This window comes from Echiichthys vipera (assembly GCF_963691815.1).
Source record: "Echiichthys vipera genome assembly, chromosome: 3".
Lineage (NCBI taxonomy): Eukaryota > Metazoa > Chordata > Actinopteri > Perciformes > Trachinidae > Echiichthys > Echiichthys vipera.
The window spans coordinates 25,118,853-25,136,737 of NC_139828.1; the positions used below are offsets into that span (position 1 = coordinate 25,118,853).

The 17,885-nt window shown below is 43.7% G+C and overlaps 3 protein-coding genes across 11 annotated transcripts in view; 1 reads left to right on the forward strand and 2 right to left on the reverse strand.

Moving 5' to 3' along the window:
* The window catches only part of fryl (furry homolog, like), a 76,506-nt gene extending 65,796 nt beyond the window's left edge, over positions 1-10,710 (forward strand). For 7 of the 9 annotated variants that reach the window (XM_083911615.1, XM_083911608.1, XM_083911611.1 and 4 more), the window contains 8 exons: positions 1,544-1,751; positions 1,862-2,011; positions 2,237-2,335; positions 3,020-3,088; positions 6,727-6,744; positions 7,561-7,671; positions 8,284-8,477; positions 8,782-10,710. In XM_083911615.1, coding sequence (XP_083767741.1) covers positions 1,544-1,751; positions 1,862-2,011; positions 2,237-2,335; positions 3,020-3,088; positions 6,727-6,744; positions 7,561-7,671; positions 8,284-8,477; positions 8,782-9,022 — 1,090 coding nt within the window. In that variant the 3' untranslated portion in view covers positions 9,023-10,710. The remainder of the gene's footprint in view (positions 1-1,543; positions 1,752-1,861; positions 2,012-2,236; positions 2,336-3,019; positions 3,089-6,726; positions 6,745-7,560; positions 7,672-8,283; positions 8,478-8,781) is intronic. The other 2 variants (XM_083911610.1, XM_083911616.1) reach the window with 1 other exon arrangement.
* Positions 10,711-12,005: 1,295 nt separating this feature from the next.
* Positions 12,006-14,383, reverse strand: zar1 (zygote arrest 1; the record flags this gene model as incomplete). The annotated part of the gene is made up of 4 exons (XM_083911525.1): positions 12,006-12,149; positions 12,239-12,313; positions 12,572-12,664; positions 13,694-14,383. 4 exons carry the CDS (start codon positions 14,381-14,383, stop codon positions 12,006-12,008), a joined length of 1,002 nt encoding a protein of 333 aa, XP_083767651.1.
* Positions 14,384-15,114: 731 nt separating this feature from the next.
* On the reverse strand, positions 15,115-17,234 carry slc10a4 (solute carrier family 10 member 4; the record flags this gene model as incomplete). Its single annotated transcript, XM_083940295.1, has 3 exons — positions 15,115-15,642; positions 16,218-16,428; positions 16,708-17,234. The coding sequence occupies 3 exons, from the start codon at positions 17,232-17,234 to the stop codon at positions 15,115-15,117; spliced, it is 1,266 nt and encodes a 421-aa protein (XP_083796421.1).
* Positions 17,235-17,885: the final 651 nt, after the last annotated feature.

Genomic DNA, 17,885 nt, shown 5'->3' on the forward strand with positions numbered 1-17,885 from the left:
GTCACAGTAGACTGTCCACACCCACACAGTCCTAAGAAGAGGTCAAATCAACCAGATTAACTGAAAACATCTGTGTGGCTGTTCAGAGCCTTTAACAATTCAGATGCAAAGATCTCATAACATACTAGCACTACTAGATAACCATGTACAAAGATGAAAGCGAATGCTGAAAATGAGAAGTCTTATCACAGCCTCGCCTGAAATAAAGAGCGCCTCCACTGACATCAGAAGAAGTTATTACATTTTAATGAAATACAATATCAGGCTTACGAAGCATCACGGGAAACAAGCAGCAGTGCCACATCACAAAGCAATGTCTACAATGCTACGATGCATTGGAACTCCGATTTGTTGATTGAAAGTGATCATGTAAAAGCTTGCCATTTCAATGAACAATGTTTTTATTGTGATAAAAAGTCATATCTGTTTGTAAAACGATAGTTTGGTTGTGGCTTCTTGTGAAGGTATATGGATACAGTATGTGGCTAGACTGGGCTCTGTGAGATGAATACTTTTGAGATGGTCTGATGGGTGATTTCTTCCCTGGCATGGCTCCCATGTTTGGAGCTATGAAGGTGGGCCAGGGCAGGTTGGCTCCAATCCACATTTAAGCCTTCCCTCTTCAAGGTGGGCCAATTCTGACTGGAGGACCGTTATAAATTCAGGGTTTAAGTCTACACCGAACAAACATATACACACACACACACACACACACACACACACACACACACACACACACACACACACACACACACAGTGACTCACTTAGCCTCTTACTAGCACACATCACTGTACTCGAGGTCTTTCACTTAGTTAAGCCATGCATGATTGATAGGCAAGCGTGTTAGTGGGCTGCACTCTGAGAGATTGTCTGAAAACAGCGGGACGCTAACCAGTTTAGTGTTACTCTATGTATGAGGATTTATGTGAGTGGGAGAGAGCAAGACAAAAACAACTTGGCAATGTGCTACCCCTGTGAGGCTGGGAGCTGGCTCTGTTTTTGCAAAAGTGTGTATATGTGTCGGTGTGTGTAGATGCTCTCTGCAGTCCTGGGAGTGCAGTGCGCTAGTGCTGTTAGCAGTTGCAGCACAGTCGAGCTGCAGACAAGGGGAGAGATTAAGGGAAAGAGAAGCGATAGTTGGGGTGAGGATGAGGACAGAGACTGTGTCCGCTACAGCGCTCGGCAGCGCAGGCTTTAGATACTTATATTCTGTCTGCTTCTTCAGGCTGTTTGGTCCTACAGGCCTGTGAGTATCTGTGTGTGAGAGGGAAATGGTTGCATGATGCTAAAATGCTAATAGCTCAGATGATGTTGTTGTGCTAGAGCACTGCAGTAGATTAGAGCTCTCAATATACTGCAGCAAAATCTGCAGTGAGGGAGTCAGAGTTCCAGCAATGTGCGGATGTTTACTTGCAGCGAGTGAGGGTGAGCGTGTTTGTGTTTACATTTGTCCTTCAGTAAAGAAGACGTAGGGCTGTGTCGAACATGTTCGGATCGTAGCTTATTGGCCCCTTTGTGTGTGTGTGTGTATGTGTGTTTCAGTCAAGATGAAGGTGACGCAGACTGCTTCCCAGAGATTCAGGCCTCTCCGCCCCCTTCGCCCTTCCTCTCTGCCATCCTGGCAGCATTCCAGCCTGTTGCCTATGACAATGAGGAAGATGCTTGGCGTTGCCATGTCAACCAGATGTTGTCAGATACAGATGGCTCCTCTGCTGTTTACACCTTCCACGTGTTCTCCAGACTCTTTCAGGTAAATGCCTTCAAAATGCTTTTTCTTGAATAGTTTTGGTTTGTGTGACAGCATTCTAAGCAAGGTTTTTTGTCTTGTCTTTTTTTTTTATTCCACATTGTTTATTACAGAGCATTCAGAGGAAATTTGGCTCTATCACACATTCATCTGTTCGCTTTCTCGGAGAAAGGCTCCAGCGAATGGGTAATCAGTTCCTCAGCTCCCTGGAAGTCATGACGTCTCGCTCGCAGTGCCCCACTGTGCTGCTGGATGCTGAGACGGTGAGGCTGTTCTGCATGGTTGTCTACACTCATTTTGATCAAACTGATAAAAATACAATATTGAGTTGCAGTGACTCATGTATTATTTTAAAAAGTAGTGCTGCATGTTATGCATATTCCTTGGTGTCTGTGTGTCACACTGTAGATATTTCTCTGTCATGTACAGTGTATGTATTGGATGGTGTTGTGGGTTAATGTATGTGGTGTCCTGTCTTGCTGTTGTAGCTGGTCTCTTGTGGACTGTTGGAGACTCTGAAGTTTAGTGTGCTGGAGTTGCAGGAACACCTGGACACCTACAACGCCAAGAGAGAAGCAGCAGAGCTTGTAAGTCGCTACATGTCTTCCACAAACACTATAACTACTTTCACATTCTCTTTGAAACTTTGTCCCTCAGGACACATTGCCTCACATTCTGCGTGCATGCGTGTGTGCGCGTGTGGATTGCCCTTTGTCCCTATGCATGGAGAAAAATAGCTGATGCTGTACAAGATAAGCCTTAGTCTGTCTCATCAGCAACACAGACATTGAATCAGTGTTGGGTATGAGTACATTTAGCTGCCGTTAGTGTCTGCATCACTAGTGACATCCCCTGCTGAAGGGATAAAAATAACCCTCAGCGCTCCTAAATCAGTTACAGAAGGCCAGGCAGAAGAACCTGTGAGGGTGGGTGGGACGAAGGGGGAGGGGAATGAAGAGATGAGATTGCAGAGGGTTCTGGGATGCAGGGGCGCTAATTGAATGAGACGGCAATGGTCCCTGGAGGGCTAGATACTATCCCATGCTCTGGAACAGGCCTTCTTTAATTCGCTAAGTACAACACTCTAATTAGATCTCCTCACATACCAACCTTTATTTTATACGCATATAAATACATAAATGTAGATGCAGACATTCATGGTAAAAGCTCTTGTTGCCTCTGTTGCCAGTCCTCCCCTGCTTCCCTAATCCTAATGGGGTTTTTTTCTCCTGTCTTGTCTCTCACCTGTTCATGTTCTCTCACCCCTGTAGTGGCTGGAGAACTGCAGGAAAACATTTGGGGACAAAGACAGCAGCCAACAACCCAACACTCATGCACAGGTACGAATGAACACCTACTTGTTTGATGGCTGGGCCTTGTATTTGTAATTTGTGTCCGGTCAGGTCCAGCTGAAATGAAATTGCATGTTTTTTGTCTGCAACAGCATGAATATCTGCTTTGAGAGAAATAAAAATCTGAAATCAAAAGGGAGACGTGTATGTATTATACACTTGATATCAACATTAGAGAACATGTTATTAATACTTGATTTATTCTGAAATATTGTTATTTTTTACCGTCCAGAATTTGATAAAATATCCGCTGTCTATACAACTGCTGTCCTTGTATGTTTTGTTTTTTTACATAACCAAGGCACTTCAACAAAAACCTTTATTATATGAAAGAAACAGTGAGAAAAATTAGAGAACACGTTCAGACCAGTTATTGGTGTTAATCACCTGGTGACAATTTCCTTAACTATTGGATACACCCTATTTATCTGGCAGCTCTCCTGGTTACTTTCCAAGATGACGAGCTGCTCTAAGGAGACTGAAACCCTGAGACAGCAGGGCGTCCAAATGAAGGCCAAAGGGACGACCCTCTCAGCCATCAGAGAGAGGTTGGGCGTTCAGTCTGTGATTTCAAGAAGATTGAAACTTTACAAGGACACAGATTTATTTAAGTCCCTTAAAAAGGCCGCTCATCCACGTAAAACAAGTGCCTGAGAGGACAGGATTAAAGGAAGGCTCTCAATAGGGATCGGTTCAACACTGCAGCTGGAGTTGCTCGCCAGTCCAGTTCTGATGGGAACATTATGTTTGGTGTAGGACCGAGGAAAGACTGAACCCAAAGTGTGTAAAGAAGTTAAATTTGGTTGTGGTTTGGAGGATGTTTTCTTCAGCAGGAGTTGGGCCTCTTGTTCAGCTACATGGCAGGTGAATGCAAATGTTTATGCGAACCTCCTTCAGCAACATGCAATACCTTCACTGCACTGTCTCCCAATCAGCTGCAGTTTTGATACAAGACAATGCCCCCTGTCACACTGTAGAACAGGTGAAGCCGTTTCTTGAAGCTAAGAGTACTGAAACAATGAAATGGCCAGCCCAGATCTAAACCCAGTAGAGAATCTCTGGAAAATCCTTGTCAACAAAGTAATGTCTAAGAAACCCACTACAGTTACTGAACTGTGGAAGAGACTGAGTCAGAATGGACCAAGATCAAACCAGAGCAGAGTGAGAAACTAGTGATGTCCTGTGGGCGCAGACGTGCTGAAGTCATTCAAAGCTGTGGCCTGTTCATTTTTGAATCCTAAAAAATTCAGCTAGCACAGCAGTGATATAGCCACAGCGGATATTCTATCAGGTTTTGAACAATAAAAAATAACAAAATTATATAAGAACATATACTGTATTAATAGGCCTTTTCGTCTTAAGATATATATTTATATATATATATATATATATATATATATATAATTTCATTAGATCTCTGTCTACGTAGCTGGAGAACATGTTTTCATGGCTTCATTTGAAACCATATTTGCATAAAGCAGTAATGTTAGTGTACCATCATAGGCAGAGCAGATGGTCACACTTAACCAGAAAGCAGCCTCCTACACAACACAAAAGCCACTGTCTGAACAACAACTACATCAGCTTCCCTGCTAAAGTCTCCTTCTTATCCAACTCACAAACAACGAACAACGCATGTCTTGTCTTGCAACATAACTTGTTGAATGAGTGACCAACAAACATTCAGTGGTGAGAAGTGCACTGCTAACATGAGCTTGCAGGCTACATGGGTAATGAACAGCATGTTAATGTTCCTGCAGGTCACTTCGGTCCGCTTAGGTGCTGGTGTAGTCCTTAGTCTTCAGTATCACTAACAACACACTGTGCCCATGACATGTAGGCTACAGGAAGGGTTTTTTACGTTGTCTCTTGTTCCCCTGCTGAGGCTCAGCCTGTCAGCTGCTGTCAATCACACACAAAGACTAACATGCCCCTCTAGACACTGATTGACTTAAAAGGAAACAGGTTCTTGAACCGGTTCCGTTCAGAATTATTTGAACCTTGGTCCCATCTAACGAACCAGCCCGCATTACCCCCAATTTTACATAGAACCATTGTAATCAAGGATGCTTCAGCCACGGATGGCTTTGGACAATGCACACTACTGATGTCGTCATGGTTTAACTGGTTTGCAGTGAAAAAAACATGTTCTGGTTCTAGTTGGAACCAACTTTCAGGTTCTGAACCAAGTTTTTCTTGTGTCGAAATACTCCCGGAAACGGAACCTGTTCCCCTCAGTTAAAAAGCGCGACGAGAGGAAAAGGACTGTTTCTCATATATTCCTAAAGACCGTTTCTTGTTCCTTTTTGGTAATGAAATAAATATTAATAACTAATAAATAAATAAAAACATGGCATTATTTCTGACTGAAAAGGAATGAACAAATGTGATTTCATTTAGACTTTAACGGGTAATGTGGGTTCCTTTTATTTTTCATATACAGTATACAGCCAAAGTCTTCTATCCCCATATAGGTCATTTCATTTTAAATTATATATCAGGATATAGCATGTTTACTGGTAATTTGACATTTTTTAATTCAAGGAAGAAATAGTGTTTAAGAAAATAACCACATTGTAAAGCCTATTTTTGTATACTTCTTTTTTTGTGTAAAATAAATAATTGACAAATGCAAGGATCAGAATGTAGAGCGGCATTGAAATTATGTAAATATTGCTCTAACACAGTTCAACTGCAGATTTTTTTCCGGTAATGTGAGATAGAAACGATATATAAAATCTATACGAAAGACATTTCTATATTGTTTTGATGATATATACCTTCCTTACGATCTTGCGTATCGCCTAGGAGGATTAAATCTCAGTATATCACGATATCTGCTCACATGCAAAATCATGTAATACGTTTGATGTTGATCACTTTAAACTCTGTGTTAATGTAAAAGCCTAAAAAGCCATGTAAAGCCAAAACTGCAATCATCAAATCATATTCCCTCAGGTAATTCAGTCACATTTTAAGTTATTGTCAGCTTAGACAACGTAACTGTGTGTCATGAAATCTCCATAGGATTTTTCCATGATATCGATTCCATTCAAAACATGATGAATTATCATATTGAATTACCCCCCAGCCCTGATTTAGGAATGTAAACATACAGGTTTTAACTCACTCACTTGCATGGAGTTTCTGCATGGTCTCACTCCTCATCCTAAAGTTGTTGACACTTTGACTTGAAGCTCGAGCTTCTCACAAAGTTCTGTGGACTTCTGGCTCACAGCCTGTCTCTTAGCTTGGTACTCACAGAAATGCTGTCTTAGCTTAAAACCGATGTGCTGTTTTCATTCACAAGGGCAACACATTCAGAAGTTTTTCACTCCTTCCTCCTTCCCTAGCCTCTCCCTTATCTTTTCTCTCCCTCGTCATACACGCAGCCTCTCAGAATAAAGGTTTCTGTTACTGCTGCAGTGAGCTCCAATGTGTTTTGGCACAGAGCCCTCACTGACCTGTGTGAGGGGGAAGATGATAAACCACCGCTCCTTGCCTGTCAGGTCACTGTGTCTCAGCTGCCATGTTAAAGCTCACTAATTCTTGGTCTTTCTCTCCTTCTGTTTTGTTTGTTGTTGTGTTTTTTTTTGTGTGTGTGACCTGCTCACCTTCTTGCTTAGCAAATGGAAAATCTAGCAGTAAGTGGTTCTCATATTATAGACTCTAATAATCATGACATCCGGACAAAACACTGACCATCTCATTTCTCTCTGTACATACCTGCGCTGTTGGCAACCACAGACTATGCTCTTGTCACCACCAACCCCACCCACCTCTGTATCTCTGTCTCTGCCTTGATTGATGTAACCCAGCTCTCCCATCCACCCAATCATAATTTACTGTTATCCTGTATGGCGATTTATGCTTTTTTTGTTGCTACATCCAGCCTGGATAATCAATAATCAAACCGCTTTGTACTGCACACTGATTCTGTCTGCGTATAGATGAAGATGACTAAACAGTGTAGATGTACTGATGATTTCAGGGGGGCGGCGTTATCAATGGTAGAGGATGGGTGGAGAGAACATATTGTTGTCAGGATTAGATTACTTTCATTTTGCATGTGTATTGTTCCATTACCATATGTGTTCATATTGTTCCCCTCCACATTTTCCTGGATTAAGTTCTGAACTTTCAGTAATTACCCAGTTCTTTGGGTCATTCATCTAGCGAGTCAATACTGTCACAGTGGCCCATAGGAGACATCACATGAGGTGGTGATTGATAGTTTTCTAATTGAGATCTCATGACTAATTGTCCTAGTGGTAGACTCACCTCTCCATGGCCAAACCAGATGGCACTTTGCTCTAGGCCACGTTAACCCTTTCATCTACTCCCACGCCTCTAACCCAGGATACCCATTTGTCTAATCATATGATCATCAGAGTAATTTATGTGCAAGCTTGGACCATCATGCCGGCACGTGACTCTCTCTTATGTTTCTGTCTCTGTAGGAGCTGGAGTTATGTCGCAGGCTCTATAAGTTGCACTTTCAGCTGCTGCTGCTCTTCCAGGCCTACTGTAAGCTCATCAGCAGAGTGGACACCATCAAGAGAGAGGCAGAGGTGAGACAGAAACCATATTGGATTTGTTGTTCACTACTAGCTGCTCCGTTGGATTCACATGAATACATTTGTGGTTTAGGTTTCCAATATCATTGAAAATGTAAAATATGTCTGAAATGCACTGTATATTTAGCTGGAGTTTGCGTTTGAAAGTCACTGTAATGCTGTGGCAGCTTCTTTCCATCTCCTTTATCAGAGAATCAAGAACAGAAGGGCATTATATTACATCACGCTGTGAGTTTCCACAGATTGTTGTCTCACTCCCTTTTTCCACATAAATATTCTTTAAGAAGTTTTTTATAAAACTGTGCATAGATTAGCAGTGAGTTGCATTGTAAAATTCAGGCGGGGCAGGTTCTTCTTTCACCTACAGAAAGCTGAAGCAGTCATTGCTGGCTGTGTTCTGCAGTCGATCTCTGCATCTTGCTGGAGCTTGAATTAGATTAGTGCTTAATGAAATTAAATAATTTCTAATATAGATTGATGGGGTCAGCTCTTCCAGTGAATATATTTAGTCATGAGGTTTATTTTGCTGACCTCAGCTAGAGGTTGGGTAGATTTTGCACATATGTAGTCCCATGGCATTCATGTTTTCATGTCTCTGTTTCTAAGGTGACCAACATGTCTGAAGAACTCACGATCCTAGAGAGCTGTTTGAAGGAGGCAGAGACAGGAAATGATGGTCAGGAGGATGTGTGCATGTCCGACACCGCCCAGACCAACACAGAGACGGCCATCCAATCACTGATCGAAAATCTGAGAGCCAGAGACTTCAGCTCTGCCCTCACACAGGTCAAACTCTTTAGGTAAGATGAACATTGTAGTTCCACAGCACAGACGCAAATCAACAACTTACTTATGTGACAACCTTAAAATTCATTAAGTAAACCGCCCCAAAAATAAATCAAAGACAGTTTAATAGGTAAGGAGTAATCATGTTTATTGATATATTGTTGGTAATGCACGCTGGACAGCCATAAAACAAGGCAACACAAACAGAACAAAAATGCTTCAAACGCAGTTAAAACAATTGTGTTTAACCCTCTGCTAAAACGTGTTCGGTTCAAATATTCCCTGTACGTACTCACCCACGTCCTCTTTTATCTACAGGTCTTTATGGCCCAACGACATCTTTGGCAACGAGACCGACAATGCAGTCCAGACCCTTCTGCACATCTACTTCCGTCACCAGACGCTGGGCCAGACAGGCTGCTTGGCGGTGGTGGGCCCCAGCAGGGACCTGTCTCAGGCAAGCACCCGCCTCATGGAGCTCAACCTGCAGATCCGTGAGGCTCTGAGTCAGGCGCAGGCCTGCCAGCCCCTCACCACCATGGTCAGCACTGGACTGTGAACCTGTTGTACTGCAGGATGCAAGCCTGCACCGGACAGGAGAAATAACTCCCCCCGCTCTACACAGACCTCACCTCAGCTGTAGAGAGAGGGTAGACAGAGAGGGGCTTAGACTCCACCTATAAAGGGCTAAAGGATGTGTGGGAATAACTGTGACTCCTAATATATATTACTACATGTATGAATGCTTAAAGCTAACATCTTTTCCCAGACTAAGCCAACTTGCAAAATTCAGTTGCAATAAGTCATGCGGTGGTGTGCCTGGGAAAGAATAAGAGAGGACCCAGTGGGATGATAACTTTTCTTTTCTCTTTTTTTGTTTTTTCTTTTTGCTGGTTTTGACCTGATGGACCCATCATAGCGACCGATGGTCTCCTCAGGGGCCGGACCAGAAGATGGTATTGACACATGTAAGACGATCCAGGGGGGCTGTCACATGTGTGAGGACACACTGTCAGGATTCATAAGCAAACACAGAAAAATCTTGTTTTAAAAAGTTTTCAAATGCATGCTTGAAAGAGAAAAGCACTGCAAGAATATTTTTTTGAGAAATGTATTTTTTATTAGAGCTAACATCCTAGGTTGTAAATGTTAGGATATTTAACATGTAATTGTAACCCTGTGGGGGACGTTTGCCTTCAGGGAGTGTAAAAAGAGAAATATATCTGTTTATCGATCTGCTTTGAGAGGAGAGTCCCCTTCAACAGGTCTTCACGCAAAACTCACTCTTTAACCAAATAAGTAGCTGCCTTTAGAGACTCTTGACTGTGTGATATATATATATTGGATATTCTGGTATACGCTCACACACAAATGCATATATTGCACACAAGTGCAGACTGGCTACAACTCATTATGGAAACATAACTTATTTTACTCTGTATATATTTTAGAAAATGTATAGTGTAAAACCAGTATTTTTCCCTTGTACTTTTGTGTAATGCACTGTTCATCCGAATAGGATGTATGTATAAAGCTAATGTGATGAGAGAAAGCCACGACCAGATTTGAGTCATTAATGATCCGCTCCGCCTTCGTCATCTAATCACACAAACTCCAAAATTTCCCAAAGGCTGCCTTGGTTGTTGGTTGTGGTCTTGCAAAGGGGGTCAGGGCCCGTTTTGGACTTACCACCCGCCTGCCTTAGTGATGGCATGGGAGATCTGATGTAGCCTCCATCTCCCGTCGGACCACGCCAATCCAGCCAAGTCATATGCATTCCTTCTCTCCACTGTGATCTTTTTGTTAGCACGGCACCCCGGCACAGGTTCTGCTTAATGCCTCATGAAGGAGAGACTAAGGTTGTTTTGTTTTTTTTGTCCAAGTAGGTTGATCACGTTGCAAAGCAGCGCTCATCCTCCGCTACATTTTGATCCCGTTTTCCAATGGGAGACGGCCGTCACTGAAGCTGCGCTATACTTTTAGAATGGCCCTACTTGCTGCTGTGACTGCAGGCCATTAACCATTATCTGAATGCTTTCTGGAAATCTTGTCATGGCACATTGTAACAGTCACTGTACTCATTCCTCAGAGAGCTTTTTTTCCTGCTTGTCTGGTACATTTGAATGCTGTTCTTATTTAATGAATATTATTTACCTGGAAGATGTTTTAATGTAGAGGTGCATTATACATTTTTTTTTTCTTGTTCACTCACATACCAGCCTTCTCTCTGGATAAATAAAAACCTAATCATACAGCATGAGCTTGGTCTTAAGTTATTACAATTGTGGAAACATGACTATTAAAGGAATGTTTTTTTTTTAAAGTGGGGGTGTATATGTTCTTATTACGGCACACTCCCAGTTTAGAGAAACAGGCAAGAGGACAGACAAGCTGAGCAATGTACTGCTGTGGATGGGCCACCTATAAAACAAATCAGAGTTTAAGTGTAAACTAATATTTTTACCACATTACCTTTAGGGGCGGCAGTAGCTCAGTCCATAGGTGACTTGGCTGGGAACCGTAGGGTTGCTGGTTCAAGTCCCTATATGGACCATGTATGGAGCGTGGACTGGTGGCTGAAGAGGTGCCAGTTCATCTCCTGGGCACTGCCGAGGTGCTGTTGAGCAAGGCACTGAACCCCCAACTGCTCGGGGTGCTGGTCACTGGCAGCCCCCTCGCTCTAACATCTCTCCTTAATTGCATGTATATGTCCTATGTGTGTATTTCGGACCTGTTTGTGTAACATGATTAAGAGTGAAAAAATTCAATTTCCCCTTTGCGGGATAATTAAGTAATTCTTTTGCTAAAATAAATAAGCTGCCCCTATCCACAGCAGTACATTAGTTTCCCTGCCTGGTGACCTCCAAGCTACTGTAGATAATACCTCATACAACCTCACTGGAAACAAGGGGTTAAGTGGCTTCATATGGAAGTTTAGAGTAAAACTAGCATAAGACTACATAAAGATGAGCTGGCTCAAGTAGCATCTGTAATGCAACACCAACAAAACTGATTCATTGTACAGATGCATGAGAAAACGCTCTAGTATTTAGACTAGTAGAAACCTGTTGAGTCTGCAGCTCATGATGATCCACTTGGGCAGGCAAGTTGACGGTACAGATGCTACAGCAATTCTCACGTTGGAGGGCTTCCGCTAAATTAAGTTCAAACCCTGTACAAGCCATCTTAAATATTTATCTTTTTCTTTGGCCATTAACCCGCAACTACAGGAGACGGAGTTTAAGGTTGATATTGCAGTATTTCCACTGCTACAGACAGACTTCAGGTGGTGGTTTGAGTGAAATGGACGCTTCAATACAGAGTGCGAGGTATACATTTATTACTTTGTAAAGTGTGTGGTGATAACCATTCAATTTCATCAACACAAAACGGGTAAGAAATTAAAGTTTTGAAACATCAAATATATGTTTTGCATCCAAAATGCCATAGTTGCATAAGCAAAAATAGTGCTACTGGGTTGAAGGTGACCCCACAGGACATTTGCAGATGTAGTGCAGGGCAAAGTTCAGCGGAGAGGATTCCTAGATGATGTATTTGAAGCTGAACGTGCTTTCGCAGGAGAGCCGCTTGCCTTTGCATCTGCCGCACAAGTCCTGTCTGTGGGGCCGTTTGGGGTCAACGTGGCGCTGTGTCATCTCACAGGAACAGCGTGCTTTGTGGCAAGTCTGGGGAAGGAGACAATAAATAAGGGGCTTTGGTTAGTCTTGGCACCTTATGGGCCTTTACATTTTACACAGGAACTTGAAGGGCTTACGTGACAGGTGATGTCCTCAACGCGGTATGGGTTGAAGTCATTTTGGCATTTCCTACAGTACTGTTTGAAGTAAACCTGGAACACACCATGCATCAAGTATGAAATGTTATGGCCCATTCTGATTCTGTACATTTGCCACAAATGCAATATGGACGCTAGTTTCTCCTAAAGACAAAAACCCAACAGCCATTATTTTAATTACAGTTTTATCTGCACAGGCTTCAGCTGAACAGCAGTTAGCTCTTCATAGTGCTGACCCTTCAAAAAGTGCAGTTATTGGAGAATGACTTTACTGTACTTGGATTGCCTTACACAGAAAAATAAAGTGCTCACCTTGTTGGTGCCCTGAACACACCAGACATAGGCACTCTCCCATCGCAGGTTGCATTTTCTGCAGTGATAATATCCGTACTTCTGTTCCAGAAACTGATGGAGGAAAAGGCCAGTCAGTGTTCGCCCTCATATGTTAAGGTCTGATTTGTTAATACGCCCAGTTAATCTTTACAGTCCGTTAATAACTTCAGCTAAACTCATCTCTACAGCTCTCACACCAAGCTTCCAGATCATAGATGCTGAGCAACATGATCCTGATGAGACGTAGCATTTTACACAGTGAAAATGCAGCTGTAAACTAAAGCATCAAGAGTGGGATTTATGTCATCAGATGACGCTTTATGGAGCTGGCAGTGAATTGGTGACAGATTTTAAAACAATATCCTGGTCAGTTACTTATTAGAAGGAAATGACTATCTGTAAGACTAAATCATCCATAAATCTTTAGGTTGTTTTAATATTTACTGGGTGCCAGCTTAAATGTCAGCACTTAAGTTTCCATGTTACTGTACAACATAAAGAAAGTCCATTTAGCATCAAATTCCTCGCTGGATTTTTACCATTATGTATTATAGATTAAGCAGCAGGCTACGTGGATTTGCAGTATACTTTATCAAAGTTGTAAACAAACATTGTAACGTGTCCAACTTTGATTCCTGTTGCAGTGAATGTAAACGACATCAGCTGACAGGAAGTTACCAAGGACCAAGGCTGTTGCTTAGCAGTGGAATGCCATTAAAGAGGTCTATAGAGGAAAGCCCAATAGCTTTCAAACAGGAAGTACATTTCATGGGAAACAATGTAGTTTGTTGCTTTTATTTTGTCTTGCCCCTCTCCCTTAACGACTTCCAGAAAACATGAAGAATGCAGAAAGGCCACCATGCTGCCATTACCGAGGAAAAGTGAGCATAACTTGACAGGAGCCAGAAGGTTTACTCTGGCAAAGACGACACAACTATTACTGCGGTGGTGGAGAAGAAATTAAAAAAATAAACATTTCTGGTTTCTTTAAGGTTAATAATGTAATTTAGTACAACTTAAGGTAAAATAAGATACATAGTGCGTGAATTAACAGTGAAGGGGAACTTCCCTTCAGCCCCCTGAGCACGTGGCTTAATTTACCTGGAACCGCACGCGCGCCCTGTCTGGTTCCTCCGCAGTTATCTGCACAAAATCACGCTTCACTTGTTTGGTCTTGGGCATTTTGCGCTTCTCTGGGAGCTTTGCGGTCTTTCCCTCCTCACCGGCCTGCTTATCTTCGCTCTTATTTGCGTCACTTTCCGCCTTCAAGTCCGGCGGGTCACCGGGCGGCTCTCCGGTCTGCGCCTCCCCGCAGGAGGCCTCCTTATTGTTGTTGTTGTTGTCAACCAGGAAGGACGTGACACTTCTGTAGGCAATGGGTGAATACACGGCGAGGGTGCGAGGGTACCGCACGCCGCCCGAGGCCGTGGGGCTGCCGGGCGCCGCCGAGAGCTGCTTTCTTTTGCGCCGGAAGCCCCGCTTCATGGCCAGCAGGGTCCGCGGGCCGATGGAGCACTGCACCGAGGAGTCTCTCTTCGGGTTCACCTGCACCGCCACATCTTTAGTGTTGGCCTTCCTGAGCCTCGGGGTGAGTTTTGGATTGATTTGAGAGAAGATGGACTTCAGCTGGGCGCGCTGGTGGTTGTTGAATGCATCCGAAGTGTCCCCATAGTGGGAGAGGTAACTTTTATATTTCCACCCCGCGTCTTTAGCCCGGGGGTACCTGCCCGTGTAAGGGTTGTAATACGGATAGAAATAGCTGTCGACTGACTCGTCACCATACGTTGCCATTTTGTTCAACCAACCAAGGCCGGTAGGTATAGCTATTTATGTAGATTGGCCGCCAGCACGCGCTCTCCATTAAACTTAATTATGGTCAGGTGTGAGACTGCTGTCATCTTCTCTCCCCCGGGAAAAACACGTGACGAAGGTGTTTCACTTTTGTTTCTATACTTATTTTATTTTCTTTCATTGATACAGTTGTTTATAATATACACATATTGTACATGATGACTTAGTTCTGTCTATGGAGCATAGATAATTGATTGGTACTGCAATGAATAACTGATTTGTTTGTCAAATGTCTTCTTAGTGTCTTACACACACACACACACACACACACACACACACACACACACACACACACACACACACACACACACACACACACAGGGTTTTAAAGCACTGTTCATTTGTGAAGCTGAATGTTTTGCTTTGATGGTGTGATTCAGCCTAATGACTAATGTCACTTTCACAGATTGACGTTAAGCTTAACTGATGAAAGGCAGTTACCTAAAAACATGTTTTTTTTCATCCCATATTAGACATGAATTGTCAAACTGAATGAATGAAACGTATGACAGAAAGCACCTTTTTTCCTGCAGTGATAAACATTCTGTATTTCCCTGCGTAGTCTCTCTGTTTTCCAGGGTTTTCTTTATCAAGGACAGCATCATAATGAGGAATCCACTTGCAGGTCCTCTAAATCAGTAGCAGGGAAGGGATTTTTTAAAATGTGTGCATTAAACAGGAGTTGGATCAGGGGGACAGGGGTCCAACATGATGGTGTTCGGGTCGCTCACTGTCACGGCACCATAAGAGGAGTCAAGGTCTTCGTCGTCCTGAAACCTTTGATATGTTATATCCGTGTCCTCGCTGTCCCTCATGGGGTCTGGTTTGTGCAGGACATTCTTCCTGTACAACCTGTAGGCCAGGATGAAAATGCCAGCCTCGGCTGCTTGGAACAGGGCGTACAGCAGAGGGAACATGTACATCCCTCCCATCAACTGAGGGGGGAAGGCCAGCTTCAGGATGGCAGTGCACAGCTGCACATTCTGGCATCCCGTCTCCAAAGAGACTGCCCTGCAGCAGTTGGGCGGCAGGTCAAAGAGCACAGCCAGGCCGTAACCTGCAGCGTAGCCACACATAGGCATCAGGACAGCCACCACGTAGACCGCGGGGGGGATGGTGGACAGGAGCTCTGGCCCCAGCATCGCTCCAGTCAGGATGAACAGCATCACAAGGGTGACCAGCAGAGACCACAGAGATACCTGGAAAGACACAATATTTTAGGATGAGGCAGATTTTCTGTACATCTGCAAGCTACACTTTGTGTCTCTGCCATCCTGGAGGAGAAGTTCCTTATAGCCATTCCTGTGGTTACTTCTTCTTTTCTTCTTCCTGTTAAAGTTTTTATTTTATGTGTTTTCCCCCATCTCAGCTAAGGGTCTCTAAAGAAAAAAGTGTCCTATCTTGCCAAGATTGCACTAGGGATTATGAGTTAGATACTTCAATTAACATGGCTTTTTAAACATAGAGCTTGAGTCCCATCTCTGTTGCTTAATGTTACTGTCTGTTGTCACTGAGGTGGCCTTCCTTTATGTGGCTTTTATCAGAAATGGGAGGGAGGAGCTCTTCCTGGACACAGAGCCTCTGATGTCACTGTCCCTGCGGTCAGCCCCCTCTACTTATGACAGGCAAGGGAAATTACGCAGTGCGCTTTTGCGCAGAGATGCTCCTTAAAAGAAAGAACTCAGAATCTAAATAAAAAAACATTGGATGATTTAACTGAGTCAGCTTGTCAATTAAGTGGAAAAGTCATTTTGATAAATCTCACTTAAATTACCTTCAAAACAATGTCGGCCACACGCGTGTAGCGATACCTCAGCATAACTCCTAAACCAATGGGTATGAGAGTGCTGCACAGGGTCAGGATGATGGCCCCGAAGGGCATGAGGTTGACCACAGGTGTGTTGATCCAGGCCCGGCTGTAGATCCAAAGACACAGCGGCATCAGCACGAGCGCCAGCAGAGTGGACGATATAGTCATGATGATGCTGAAGAGAGGAGAACAAAGCAAAGGCGCACCGTTAAAGCACGAATGTGGTATTTGGCCACCGTGTTGGATCATTTTACTTAAGTTTGACAACCCTATCTCTTTGACTTTAGGCAAACATGGAGCACTTTGTAAATCGTGCGTAATTTTACCAAAGTAGACGTTATTTCCATGCGTAATTTGCTGACAAATACGCGGACAACGTACTTCAACCGTGTGATTTTCACAGGTGTCATGATAATTCACTTTATGGTTTTCTAGGTGAGTACAGTATATCTACCTTAGATTCATCTCCCCATGCGCCAGCAGAGACATGATATTTGATAAGTTTCCTCCCGGGCAGCAGCCGCAGAGGAGAACAGCCATCGCTGCCACATCCTCCAGAGAGAAGGCTAAAGCCAACAGAAAGGCCACCAAGGGCATGATAACAAACTGACACACCAGTGCCAGCAGCACTCCGATGGGTCTGCGGATATGCTCTCCAAGCTGGCTAACGTCCACCGTGCAGCCCAGCCCCAGCATAGTAAAGCAAAGAACAAGTCCCACAAATACATTGATTCCGTGACTGAGCGGGGAATCCCAAAAGGCAGGCATCAGGTGAGGGGATTCCGTCGGCGGCGCGGCCATAAACTCAGCTCCTGCAGCAGTCCTGAATTTGCTGCTCTCAAGAAAGATGGCACTACTGGCGACTAATCCAGCCATGCCAGTGTCATCTGGGAAATCCACAACTTGCTTCAAAGTGTCCGACATAAAGTCTATCAAGCCAGCATTGTGTGCGTCGCCACCCAACAGGCTGGAGTTCTCCATGGCGCAACAGGAGGACAGAGGATCGCCACAGTCGGGTTGTGCCTGGTGCTCGTGCGTAAAGTGATTCCCCTAGTGGTGCACTGTCACAAATGAGAAACTGCGGAGGATCCAGTGGTCGGAGAATGCGATGGTGCCATGGCACTGATAGTCTTAAAGCGACTCATTGAGCCAGACTGGTGCCACGGATTGGCTCCCTGAGAGACGCGCATAGCCTGAGGGAAGTCTGCGCACGGTCTTAAGCTTTAGCGAGAGTGGGTGGGTCAATCAATTACACCCAGGCTGCCCTTTTATAGTGCTTTCCGCTCCGTATAAGGAGAAAGACCCCCAAAATATCAATACAGTTATTACATATTTACAGTTTTGGGGAAATGACACCCCTCTGCCTGATATTTTCTGTAGAATTATAAAGGTCGTCATTCAGACACATGGAAATGAAGCTGTAGTGAAGAGAGCTGTTCGTCGATGTTGAGTAAGCACATCCTACATGAATGAAAAGTGTGCCGATCTTTATACTAGTGCAGCAAACTGTGAACATCTGCCCGCCCGTTTCTTTTGTTGGCACTGCTGTTTCTTTCACGGAGTGTGCGCATTAAGCAGGAATCACCATACTCTATGATGCATGTTTGCTTTAATAAATGGTTCTTAATGTGG